Raw genomic sequence first — 14087 nt, 5'->3', positions numbered from 1 at the left:
TGATGCAATTTCAGCTAGCAGCTAATAGCTATGTCTGGTCACTCCTTATAAAGCTTCTTGAAAATGAAATGCCATGTGCTAAAGGCCTAAGTAAAGAAAGATCATCTGAACTAGGAAAGCAATGTTGTCCAGTGTGCTCTCAGAACACAATTTTATCTTAACAGACCTTAAAATGAGTGAGAATTAAATTATCCTATGGCTATTTCATTTTTAAATGTTTATATATATATATATATATATATTTCATTTTTAATAAAAATCCTTTTACCAAAATAGTAATACTAAAAAGACAGTCCTCGAATCAATCAGAGGAGGTAACTACAAGGAATTTGTCATATCACGTATAATCATAAACAACAGAAAAAGGCAGTGGTTCTTTCCCAGGTTTCAGTGGCAGTAGAACACAACATACAATCACCAAATGGTTTGGGTTGGAAAGGACTTTAAAGACCACCCAGTTCCATTCCCCCTGCCACAGGCAGGGACACCTCCCACCAGCCCAGGCTGCCCAAAGCCGCATCCAACCTGGCCTTAAACACTTCCAGGAATGGGGCATCCACAGCCTCTCCAGGCAACCTGTGCCAGTGCCTCACCACCCTCTGAGTAAAGAATTTCTCCCTAATATCTTATCTAAATCTCCCCTCTTTTAGTGTAAAACCATTACCCCTTACCCTATCACTACACTCCCTGACAAAGATCCCTTCTCCAGCTGTCTTGTAGGCCCCCTTTAGGCACTGGAATGCCACTGGAGCCTTCTCTTCTCCAGGCTGAACAACCCCAACTCCCTCAGCCTGGAGAGGTACTCCAGCCCTCTGAGTTTGCCTGCAACCTTTAAATCATAATCCCTTCCTCATAGCAATAGTTCCATCAGTCTGTCCAAATGCTGCTAGGAACAAGGCTGCAACAGCACCTGGTATATTGCTGGCCTAAAAGTCAGCATCTTTATACAAACATAGAATGACTGAGATTTTCTCTCAGAGGGGAAATAATCGGGGGCACTCTCCCTTTCTTTGTCTCTCTGCTGCCTTATGACATTTCTTGGAATTAAAGTCTCTGAGAATTCTATGACCCTATGAGAAAAAAACTTAAGAAGGCCAACAAGTTAAAAAGCATTGCACAACTAAAAAGACACTACTTGATTGCTAAAGCATCTTTATTCAGGAGCCTGAACAAAAACCAGGGAAGAATCATTTTTGTTATCTAATAGGCAATAAAATCTTAGTATGGATAAAGCATTTTGTCAAGATCGGAGCTTTCACCTCACCCTTCGTTAGTTTAAATGTTGCCACTCATTATTTCACTGATTTTAACTTTTTGGAAAAAATAAATAAATAAATAAATAAATAAATAAATAAATAAATAAATAAAAGAGAGAGAGATGCCCAGATTTCTAAAGGATTTAAAGTTCAATTTTTAAGCTCTATTGTTTTTGAAATTTGTACTATAAGATAACCATTTCTAAAGTGGCTTCTGTGGCCGGCTTAGTAAAGTTAAAAACTGCAAAATTAATAAAGACTAATGCTATCAGCATTTCTGCATTTCCACTGTTAAATCATAATGTTTTTCAATTGTCTACAATTATAATAGAAATCCCATGAAACAGTATCACTTCTAATGAAAGTGCCAAAGGAGCCTGACTGTCACTGCTGCCACCTTCGCTCAGGCAGAACCCCCTGTGAGGCCGACGGTCTGCCTGCCGGAGCACAGACAGAGCAGCACTGCTCCACGGCTGAGGCTCTGTTCAGATGTCCCGCTTGGGTCAGCCAACAGGAATTTATCAAGGCTCAGATTAATAACTAAGGAGGCCCAGTTTAATTACTCCAATAAATAACTTTGTCTTTCAGGTTACCTCACTGCAGAGGTAACAAAAGAAATGTCAGCACTTCGGTACCTTTACGGAATACTGGGAACTAAAATCCATTCCCAGTGAGTGTCAGTCAGGCCTTAAAGTGCATTCTGTGGCTGACTTCATGCAGAAAAGGCAAAAACTGCAAAGCCAACAGAACAGCTGCTACGTACACAACAGAAGACACCAGAAACTCAGTCACTAACTTCAGACACAAACTGGAACTCCCAAGTGAAAATGGTTAAGAAACCTGCTATACCTCAGTAGTACAAATTGCTTTGTTAGTAACTCAGCTAGAAGGCCACTAACGTTGCAGCACTGCAGCAGCATTCCAAGCGCTTGGTTATCGTCCAGCTCATTTATTGTATTGCAGGTTGAGAACAGCCCTACAATCCTGCTCAGAAGTGAACACGTGAGCAGTCCCATTCAAGTCAAGCCATCTGTTTACACTAGACAACTTTACAAAAGGGTTTCCAGCAGTGCTAACACTGGTTCTTTATAGCCCCGACGGGACCACTCTTGTCACTAGCATGCTAGCCAAGCATTTCCTATATGCACTTAACAGTAGCATTAAGCAGCGATTGCATGGCCAGCTGAGCCAACCCACTGACTTACTACCAACCATGCAAAAAAGGGTCTCTCTTTCTCTCCCTCTTTCCAACTCTGCTCCTTCTCCCACAGGATGCTGGGGTTTTCCAAACTCTGCTGATTACCAGGCCTTTTTGTGTGCTGCCCTAATTCACCAAGCCATCTAGTTCCCTAGACCTGGTTTAGTTTTCCACTGTGTTTGTAAGTGAAAGCTGCTGAGAGCTTTGATAAGCAGTGGTGCTAGCACCACATAAACAGCAAGAACCAGGCAGTAACATGGGACTGGGACACTGCAAAGGGAAAGGAGTGGGGCCTCCTGCTTTCAGCAGCAGTGAGCTGGTAAATTGGCTCATCACATCTTGGGAAACTGTACCCTTTGGTGTCAAAGCCTGACAAGTGCTTGGTCAGATCTAAATGGGGTCTCCCACTGGTGTGAATTCAACTTCCCATTTCTGGGAAAACTGGGGGAACACAATTTATGCACGTATGCGCTCAAATTCTGCAAGCCCTATGCTTCCTCTAACTAAACCCCCTGGTATGTTTAGCTGAGTCGCTACTGTGCACAATGGTTTCTGAAGATAAAAGCATTACCCAGATTCTAAATGTGAATATAGGAGTTCTGGGATATCTTGTGTATTACACCAACTGTTTTTGTAGAGGTGCTACAAAGCACACGTAAAACCCCTGTCCTTCTTGTTCCACAAAGACATGAGCTTTCAGTCCTCAACCACAGCAGTCCCTTCTGAAATGGACCCCTGTTCTCAGATTCTACTCAGCAGGTGGTGGCATCATGACCTGCTTGCATGAGCAAATAACTGGGCAGACCGAGCACTGCTTTACAGTGCCCTTCTGTTAAAGATCTTACTTCTTGAGTGCAAAACAAAGACAAATTATTCATGTTAAAAGTCTAAAATATAACAGGGCATAAAAGTAGAACAATTTCAGTTAACTCTTTTATGCCATTTTATTAATCCAAAGCAAAACTCATAACAGTGATCCTCAGACCTCTAATCTACTTCAAGCATTGCAAAACAAAGAAAACATTAAAAGACTCGAAACCAACAGTAAAAGCTTATAGAATCCACTAAAGGCTATCCATTCCATTAAACATTTCTACACTTACTCATTAAACTTCATTTTCTTGAACTGTTTTTAAAATGTGCTGTGCTAAGGGAACAAAAACCAGTTAATAAAATGAACATTACCATAAGAAAGTGGATTTCAAAATGGATCTCAAGCAATAATAAGTTATTAAAAAAGATGTTTACTCTTCACTGAATCCTGTTTTCCATCTCTCAGATCAGTACAACTCAGGGGTAATTTCTTTGAAATCAATGGAGTTGCGCTGACTTTACTGAGAAGAACCCTCGTTCTTTCTTCATCTACAAACAGTTCAAGGCATTTTATAAATAAAGTCCAATTATTAAATTATATGAAGGAGCACTTTATTTTTAAGTAATTGGAAAAAAAAAAAAAAAAAAAAACTGTCTTTATTTGCCACACTCGGTGTATAGCATTAGAAAGACACTGACCAATTATCTGATTATAATAGCTAATTAGCTACTGTGACCTAATCAAGAATAAAAACCTAAACTTCTTTTTATATAGATGTCAACGTGTAGATCATTAATTAAAAGGGACCTTTAATGTTTTTCAACAATGACACCTTCTAGAAAGTATAATTTCCTTTGAAACATCCAAAGTGCTATGTGGTTCCAACACTTAATTAAGGAGAGCTCTAAATGAGGAGAAACAATTAAACTCTCCTGCTTTAAGAAGTGATAGCACAATATGATTCAAAGTTTCATGTTATATGCCCATTTGAAGAGTTTTCACAAGCTCTCAGATCGAACAAGTTTTGTAGGATGAGAGAATAACATTTGATCCAATACTCTCAGATGAGAAGCTACCTCTAAAACATGTCTGATTATTGCTTAATTAAAAATGAAAGTATTCAGTAAGAAAAGTCTTGACAAAAGAACCTCCAGTTTCTGTGCTAAATAATGAGGAGTTAAAAGCAAACACCACTGGGCTTTGATCTGACAATAATCTAACAGTGCAACAAGGCGTATGGAAGGGGAAAGGCTCCAAACAGTGTGACTGATTTCACGTCAATCCAGGAAGCCCAGAAGGAGAAGAATTAAAAGGCTTTAATGAAATTGCATTCTACCTTTTCCCCAAATGAATCTTTGCTCATTTCCTGCAAAACACATGGAGAGTAAATCTGGATTAAAGTGGGATTTCATTGCTCAAATTTCCAATCAGCTCAATATATGAAAGAAGGTTTTAGTTTGTCCTACAAGGAAATTGAAGCAACACATACATCACACGTTTATCTTAGCTGAAATCTCCTTAGATGCTCTCTATTTGTCTTGACTCCTTTAGCTTAATTATTTACTGTAATTCTAGCTTTTGGCACAGAACCTAAATCTAACCAGGTGTCATCCAATTACTGCCTTTAATTTTTAACTAAAATTTTGGGGGTTGTCCCATTCTTCACTTTACCTGATTACTTAGCAAATTCTTGCTGTGCTTTGCTGAACAGGATACAGAAATAGTAAATTATTAAGAAAAATCAAGAGATGTATTAAAAGAGAACTACTCGTTAAAAAGAGCCTTACAAAAAAGATGACTGTCAGTGCACAGAACTATGGCTCATTAGTTAAAATGCCACAAGATTACAATGTGTTTCACTGAGATATACTTTTAATTTTTTAGCCCTCAGGAAAGAAACAAGTTCAGAACCAGGTAGACAAACTGAGTAGGAGATTTGCTCTTGATTTTGTAAAAGTACATCACCAAGAGAAACCAAGTAAAATACATCAGTGCAGGATTATGATGAATGTTGCAGCCCATAGGTAAGGCACCATACCTATTAAAACTGCAAGTAGGGATTGCACGGTCACATTTGTTTTTTGTCATCCTTTCTCGTTACTCCCAAATCCTTGGTCTCTGAGGAAAGCCTCATTCAAGGTCTTCAGACAGTGGGTCTTGGCAGGGGCATCATCTTACAGAGAGGCTTCTCTGTCACTTAAACATACACAGCACTGTACAAAGGGAGTATGAACACTGACTCTGGCCTGTTGCCTACAGCAATGTAACTATACATCATTCCACAGGCATTAAATAGATTTGAATGAAGGCAGCATCTGTAAAAACAAACTAAATTGTTAATTTGGAGACCGAGCTCTCAAAATACTTAATGGAAGAACAATGAAGAGCTGTTAAAGGTTTCATCTATTGGACTTACCATGCCTATTTATTACTGGGCAACTTCATGCAACCATTCATTATGATTTCTGAGCTATACTATCACACCATACAGATTTGGTCTTGAAATAGCTTTCATTCTTGTAGACGAATTAGGACCTTTTAATGGTGACAAATTTTAGTCACTTTGGTCTGGGTCGCATCTAAACTGAGGATCTATCATTGCAGAGATTTAAGACATATGTCAAATTTGATGCACTAACTTCTGTGTTACAACAAAGCATCTGGGCAAATCACATTTTGACAAGATATCTACAGAACAGCTAACTGCCTTTCTTTAAAAAAAGTTCATTTAGAAAGTCTTCCACGTTTGATATCAACAGAAAACTTCTAAAAGCATCAATAAACTATGAGTTATTAAAAAAGGAGCAAAAATTAAAGTCAGAAGTCAAACTAGCTGTGATCTTCTGGCCTCTTAGCTCAAAATGAAATTGAAATTTTCAAAAAAAAAATAGCATACATGTTAATGAGACTCTTAATGAGAATGCTTAGGTTTCCAGCTGCATTTCCCAGAATTTGTAAGTTTACACTAATATTATGATTATCAGCAAGGAAAGTATAACCTTGCTAAGAAATCACTGATTTCATATGACTCAAAGCAACGTGAATCCGTCTTCTTTCATGCCATACATGAAAAATGCTAAAGAAAAAGATCCACAAGAAACATAGGGATTGAGGGAGGTTGGGGAAATGTGGGGGTGGCAAACCCCAATTTAGATGTTGTAAACTATACAGTAAAAGGAAGGTCTGGCCTTACAAAAGCAAAGTAGTACTTGGCAATAAACTGCAGCAAAGACAAAGTTTCACTGCAAGAATGTGCTAGTCTGAAAAAAGGTGAGACTAGCATTGTCTTGTAACATGTACTAAGTTAATAGAATTGGTGATAAAAACCAAGGTCAAAATATTTATTTATGAAATCATTACTATTATTTTAATACTAATACATATATTTTAGGAAGATTTACATCATCTGTGTTGAAAGTAAGTCATCAGGACCTACGGTACACCAAAAAAAGAAGACTAATGAAGGAAATTTAAGCAACTGAAATATATGGGCAGTAGAGATTCTAAATATAGTAGATTTACAAATAATGTTCTTAGTATTTTGTGTCTAGAGAGTAGTATTCTTTTTTTTGTAAATAAAGAAAAACAGTTTGTTTTTTAAATAAACGATTTACATGTGATTTTCATATATGTGAATGATTTTATAAAGAAAGTAACAGTTTTTCTGGCACTGAACCATTAAGAACAGAAAAATCTACAAGCACTTTCAGGTACTAAAATCTCCTCAAAAACAGTACAGCAAGCCTTCCATGTTAGTTAAGGTGAGAGCACTCGCAGACACTGTGAGGAACGCTGCATGAATATGCAGATCTGATATGCTTTGCAGTAAGACTAAAGAACGCATTGTTCAACCAAAAAGTTGTGCTAGTGATCTCATTTGCCCTCTGCAAAACCGCTGAGAGTGCAACATCCATCCAGTGTCTGGAGTGTGTGACTATGAGCATGAAGTGCTTTCCCATTCCTTAAAACAAACATTAACATTAGTCCCATGATGCTTCTTTCTGACACTATCTCTAGTTCAGTAGTTTTTTTCAGTTTCAGTGGCAATGTCTTCTGGTAACAGACAGAGGCAACAAGGCCTGGAGAGGAATGGGTGCAGAACCAGGCTCTGTATTACTGGCCATTACAAGAGGGGGCATTTTCATTTGGTTTCTAAGTGCTGTATTTAATTTCAGCAAATCCAGAGTTAACTCAGTGAGGGAAGAGTTGTGACAGGATCAATTGAGCAAGTATTCAGGTGAAACTCGTTCTAGAAGCATCCAGCACATAACAGGAATGTTCAGGTATCACCAACGTGAGAACTTCAAAAATATTACTGGAAGCATATTTTGAAAATACTGAGGATTAGTCAAGACAATACAATTTTCACTGATTTCTTTTGGAGCCTTGGATTTGTTTGCATAATTCTCTTCATGTTTTGTTTTTTTGAAATGAGGGCCTGACACTATCTCAGATTCAAGGAGCTCAACTTAAAGATATCAAGTATATCACAGTAACAATCACAGTGTGGCCAAGATTGTTATCCAGGTGTTTTATCAGTACCGGTTATGCGATTACTAAAACTATACTGTTTCGCTTGCACAATTATTTATTCTACTGCCCTGAAGGGAGCAGAGGAACCAGCAAAGTGAAAAGTTCTGCATGTCCACTGCCTACAGATGGAGGTCGGAGCCTCCCTCTCCCTGTCATGTCACTTATTGGGCAGTATGAGGAGTGAAAAGAGGGAGCAGAGCAAAGAAATGCACTTCCAGAGCAGCTCCGCAGCTTCCATTCTGCCCTCTGTAACCTAACAGGGCGCCGGATTAACTCCCTGCCCAGCGTGACCTCCTTGGCTAGGGCTTTTGCAGGTCTCCTGCAGCCCATTAGCTATCTCCTCTTTCGCTGCTCCCAAGCGGGAGCCGCTAGCAGCAGTTGCTGTATAATTACTTACTTGATTCTGCCTAAGGAGCTTAACCTAAGAGTTGAGCGAGGAAAGCAGATTAACAACTTGAAGGCGCAGACGCACCCCTCACCGAGCAGCGCCGCCACTTCACCCCGGGGCCCCGCTAGGCATTCGGCCCCTCCGACTCCCCGGAGCCCGGTGCCGCGGGCAGGGAACCGGGGCTGCGTGGGGCTGTGAGGGGAGCTCCGAGGGGAGCCCTGAGAGGAGGCCACCCCCGCGGTCGGCTTAGGGCCCGCGGCGGCGGGTCACATGCTGCCGCGTCGCCTAGCGACGGCAAAGCCCGCAGACAAAGTTCGGCCCCGGGGCTGCGCCGTGTGGTGCTGGGGGCCCGGCCCGCTGGCCCCGGGCTTTCCCACCTCACGCAGAGCCCGCGACGCCGCCCGCGGCCCCGCACGGCTCCGTGAGGGCAGGGTGCCCAGCTGGCGCGTGCTGCCTTGCGCAACCCGCAGGGAAACAGAAACATAAATAAATAAATAAAAGTTTGCACGACTCAGAAAAAAAAAAAAAAAAAAAAAAGGATAATTTAAAGCTGAGATGAATCGAAATTACAGAGTCGGTGGAGTCTGTGGTGTTCTGCTTTTAAGGCGCTAGTGCCTTTTCTTTTAGAGAAGCCAAGTCCGTCGAAGGGCTCCTGGGGAGCGCCGGCTCCCGCTCCCGAGGGGCAGCGGCAGCGCCCGAGCGGGCCCCGTTATTAGCCCCGCTTGGGACTTGTCCGCCCGGAGCGCCGGGCGGGGAGGCGCCCCCTGGAAGCCCCTCGCCGGGCGGCGGGAGGGCAGCGCTTACCTTGGCAGCTGCCCCGCACTATGCACGCGGCGAATAAAACGAGCAGCTTGCAGGCAGCTGCTGCTCTTCCATCCATCCGACGGTGAGGTCCCATCCGGGCCGGGATGCTCCAGCACCCTCAGAAGCTGGCCGCTCGATGCCGGGGTGCCGGGGTGCAGGGCAGCGCGCAGGGAGCCCCCTATCTTTTTCTTGTCCCGCTAGTTGCAGAAGAAAGGCGCGTTCGCCTGTTGAGGCATCGCGTTTTCTATAAACTCCCACCCTCCAGACATTGCATAAAGCTCTTTATACCCGGCGGCCCCGGAACTAGCATGAGGGAATCAGGCACCGCTCCAGGCCCCGCAGCCCCAGGCTGCCTCTGCCCCTCCTTCCCCGCCGGCAGCAGAGGCAGGATGCGGCCAGTCCCGCTGTGCAGAGGCTGGGGAGCGCGGTCCGTGGTGCTACACTGAACGTAGTTAGTAGTTCAGGGGAATTTCGGTTTGCAAGTGAAATACATCCCAGGTTTTTAGCATTCCACAGGCATGCTCCAAAGGAGAAAAGTGTACTTGACAACTTAGAAGTACCTCCTTACCAATGCAGGGGATAAAGCTTAGAAGATAGGGCTTTTTTATGCCTCACAGAAGAGTTGCAAAGGGAAAACCGTAACAATGAAACTTATTTCTGCACCTTCTAGGGAGATAAAATCACTTTAGTAAAGTGCGTTGGCTGAGAACGCTTAAGGTATCAGCCAGAGACACCTTACTCTGGTTCTAACAGTGTACAGCACATGTGAAATGCCTGCCTGTGTTTTATTGCTGCTATTTCAGGAATCATATACCTACTAACAAGGGTAGAACAGGGCATGGTATCACAGGAGAAAGATAAAGATACCCTGATACTTCAGGATAGAATGCAGTCTTCGGAAAAGGGCAAACATTTTGGAGGCTTTCCTTCCAAGAGCAACATACATAAACTAAAGGAAATTACTTTGATATTGCTCAGAAATACTAGAAAACTTAGTTATGCCATGCTGTTTGTTTTTATGCATGTGTTCACACACACGTATGTGGACAAGACGCTACCATGCATAAACACCATGGGAGAGAGATGCGTCTATTTGTCTTGCAAGAAACTTGTCAGATTAATTTTAATGATCTCACCTTTATAAATTCCATATATTATTTATGTTTGTTTCGTGCCACGTTCATTATATTACAATGAGTGTTTGCTGACACTGCAGTAGAACTTAAGTGATACTTCAAAACTTTTTTTTTTTTTTTTTGCTTTGGACTGCAATTTCAAGTAAGGGGTGGAGGTGCCTGCATTATTTTTGCAAAAGTTGCAGAGCAACATGTTGCTGTTTATTAACAGATTGCGATTTTTCCTCTAGGATCTGTAGACCACTAAGCTCCCTAAACCTTTCTGTAAAGGTTTTCTATCTATCAAGCTAGAAAAAGGGGGGCAAAGGGGGAGGGAAGGGGGAGAAGATGTGGAGCGTAGGCTTTTGCAAGGTTGTGATTTATGCAGGTTCAGGGCTGTTTGGTGTAGTGGTACGACACAGCACCGGGGTCAAGCCACAAGAAACACTGGGGGCAGATCAGAATATTCAATTAGCTTCCTGGCACCTCTGAATCACAAAGAGAGGATAAGATCTCTCCATCACAAGATCCAGAGCTGCTGGGGGAGGAGGGGGACCTGCCCTCTTCAAATCTCTCTCCTCCCTCCCACCCTCTCTCCTTTCACTGTAGGAGAACAGTGCTTGAAACATTCCTTTCTGCACGGAAGGTCTTTTCCTATTGTTGTTTTCTTTGTGTTTCAGTGTTGCCAACTTACTGGAATTCTTGTCGTGGTTTCACAGCAAGGCTCAGGCTGACCAAACGGAACCAGCTGCGTTTGTGTATGGGGCCGCCACTGCTTTAATCCCCCAACAACGCCAACGGGGAGGGAAGGAAGAGATCCTCAGAGGGGTGCAAGCAGATCCGCTCTGTACAGATGGGTGCCTGAAAAGCCAACACAGATTGACCGTTGTTAATTAGAAGGGAAGTGATTTAAAGCTGTTCACTCTCCAGCAATAAACAGACAGGGCAGACAATGCTTGGGAGCTATGTGCACACTTCTGTCATTGCATGTTTGGGTGACTGGGAAACAAATTTTGGGAGGCACCTGCTTCACTTCCTGCACTGCTGGCATGTACAAGTCATGTCCCTGCCTCATTCCACATTATCATTTCTACACATCAGCATTTCCCAGAGGATTGCAGGCAACGAGGATTCTAATCAGAAATGAGTGGAGACACTGCTGACCGTGAGGGAAAGCCCTGTCCAGAAACAGTGAGCCAGCCCTTCCCACTCATTATTCTTTGTGTTTCAAGAGAAACTAAATGAAGAGCCCAGATGCTTCACTGCTGAAGAATGAGAGTCACTAAGGAGCCAGCACAGGATAATGCTGTTCTCTGTTTACTTCATCTAAAATTTTCTCCTCTCACCTTACCATGGCACCTCATCACCCAGCTAAATGGACCCTTGATCTTATGGACACCATCAAACAGCACTTCAGCAAGATTTGAGCTGCAAGATCAAACACCTCAAGGCCTTCCCGTAATTACATCCAAGACTGCCTTTACCACTGTAGCACACGTCTCCCTCCTAGCTTCCTGTTGGCCGTCAGTTGAACATTTTCTGACTGAACTAGATCTAGGGATTTTTGGTGTATTATTTCATCTTTAAGATGACACATATTACATCTGTTAGAAGGCTAGAGTGAAAAAACAGGTAATACAGTTGTTCATTGAATTCTGGTTTTAATTCAAAATATAGTTTGGGAAGTGGTTGCTTGCCTGGTTTTTGCTGTCAGCAAGCAATCAGAAAAACTGTTAAAGTTGTAATTTTGAACAAACAGCCATGTTGCTTACATATTAAAGATGCATGCTAAGCACTGAAGTTAAAAATTAAAAAGGCCTGATTTTTGACCAGGGTTCAGCTCTAATTTGCAGTACCCAAACTCATCCAGTTCTTAACAAGTAGACAGAAACACCAGGGTTGATGTATGACTAGATAAAGACATAAAGCTGATGGCTAGTTAGAAAAAAAAAAAAAGTAAAGAAAAAAGAAAAAGGAGAGATTCACTCAAAGAAGAAGCAGGTCAGATTGATACCTGTAAATTTATTGTCTATTCTGAATTTCTCAGGGCTAGGAGAGTTTACAGCGGTTGAGGATCTGCCCAGTGCATCATTCAGTAAAGCTGTAATTGCCATTGGCATTTGGTAATCCTGTGGTCAATCTGTCCTTGAATAAACCCAGGTTTTTCCAATGTGAAAACATTTTATGTCATAAGATGTGTTTCCAATTTCATCACCAAATCCTATGCCTTTAGCATGGCAAGCTCCTTTATTATTTTTGTTTAATCATACTAAAGCAAGGCTTCCTGCAGCCATACTTATTTTTTAAGAGAACATTGGTATGACAAGTCATACAAATATAAACTAAAAATGACTGTCTCTACCTGGGTAATTGTGTAACAATCCAACAGCACCAAGTTCATTCTTCAGATTTCATCCATCTCCACTGTTCTAAAATATTAAGTGTCACGTTAATTTAACAGAAAAGCACAAAACAGCACTTGAACTCAAGTTTCTGAGATAAGCCACATCACATTTCACAATACCTAAAATAATGGCAGTTATTTGCCAGGCAGGTATTTTCCAGAAAAACAAGCAAACAAACAAAACCAACAACAAACCAATTTAAAAGTAACTAAAACACAGCCTTGCTTGATGTTGTTCTCAAGCACCTAATCAGTACTCATCAGTAGAGCACAGATTTCCAGAAGACAAACACGTTGGATCAAAGGTGGATCCCTAGCCCACATGAACACAAGAAACATTAAACCCAGGAGATGTGAATCAGCCAAAACAGAAACCATAAAGTAAGGATTGCACAATGCAGGTGGCGCCATGGCAAGAAGTTTCCTCAAGGTGTCCTGGTAAGTAACATATTACAACTTCTCTTTCAACCTGGAATTATATTACTGCACCCTGTAACAAAAAGCAGTGCATGGGAACTGTGTGTCTTTTTTGTAAGTGCCACTGAACAAGTGAGACTAGCAAAGACAGTCACAAAACAAACTTCCCAACATGCCCATTTTTATCCCTGCAGCATTGGGCCTGTGATGGATTTTAACAATAACAGTATGGAGATGAGGTTTCTTTATGTGAAAGGTGGAAGGAAATGGAGAACAACTAAACAAGTCCCAATCCTCTTCTTCCCCCTTCATTTGGGACTGTCTGGTTCAACCTCCAAGTCTGTCTGCCCCATCCTGGAAACAGTTACAAAACAAGGGCAAGTATGCTTTGTCCCAGTTTGTACCCCTAATTAGCAAAGTTCTTGGTACCTGCCTTACTGCAAATAGGCTTCTTTGGCTCTTCATTTCTGAGGAACAGAACTCCTCATTTTTGCTCAAGCTCAACTGTTCAGCACCCAGTCTGAACCCTACAAGAAAGTAACACAGGAAATTTGTACTTGAGAAGGACTGGAAGTAAAGAGGCATTTCAAAGTAACTTAGGCTCTAAAAACCTGTTAGGGTACTCTCAAGGGAAATAGGGTAGGATGGAGTAACTCTAAAGACCCTTTACAAGAGCAGACTGAGCTATGCTGCGAAAAAGCAAGACTGGAATCCTTGTCTTCTTGATTTCCCTAGTGTTGATACGGTAGAAAATAATTACTCAGTGAATATATATCCTGCATTTCACTGTAGTCACGTGTAAGACACAAACAATGCAAATATTATCTTTTTCCACATTTAAATGTTCTGTATGATATCAATTTTCAAGGTTATAAATCTCAACACAGTATTCCATAAAGGAGAAAAATGCATAGAAAAATTGCTTGGCTCAAAATAAAAGCCAAAGCATCATCATTTCTGAAGTCTAGACATGCAGTTTTCCTTAGGATGCTACCTCAATTCGACATTCCAGCAGGTATGGTAGTCAATAAGGACAAAGTACCAAAGAATCTTCTGACTCATTTATTGCAGAAATGTAAATACATACAGCAAATGCAACAAAAAAGAAGGAAAGACATTTAGCACAGCAGAGAACAATACTCTAGCTCTGCCTAGGCA

General features: G+C 41.6%; 1 protein-coding gene across 8 annotated transcripts in view; it reads right to left on the bottom strand.

Annotated features, from left to right (window-relative positions):
- The window catches only part of LRP2 (LDL receptor related protein 2), a 121016-nt gene extending 107558 nt beyond the window's left edge, over window positions 1-13458 (bottom strand). For 6 of the 8 annotated variants that reach the window (XM_035332175.1, XM_035332180.1, XM_035332178.1 and 3 more), the window contains exons 1-3: window positions 13359-13458; window positions 10803-10969; window positions 8994-9190 (exon numbers count right to left, since the gene is read on the bottom strand). In XM_035332175.1, coding sequence (XP_035188066.1) covers window positions 8994-9087 — 94 coding nt within the window. In that variant the 5' untranslated portion in view covers window positions 9088-9190; window positions 10803-10969; window positions 13359-13458. Of the gene's footprint in view, window positions 1-8993; window positions 9318-10802; window positions 10970-13358 lie in introns of those variants that run through there. The other 2 variants (XM_035332177.1, XM_035332176.1) reach the window with 2 other exon arrangements.
- Between the last annotated feature and the right edge of the window lie 629 nt (window positions 13459-14087).

The sequence above is a fragment of the Oxyura jamaicensis genome, chromosome 7 (genome assembly GCF_011077185.1).
Source record: "Oxyura jamaicensis isolate SHBP4307 breed ruddy duck chromosome 7, BPBGC_Ojam_1.0, whole genome shotgun sequence".
Classification (NCBI taxonomy): Eukaryota; Metazoa; Chordata; class Aves; order Anseriformes; family Anatidae; genus Oxyura; species Oxyura jamaicensis.
The sequence above is the reverse complement of the archived record's forward strand: the minus strand, read 5'-3'. Positions and strand labels throughout refer to the sequence as shown.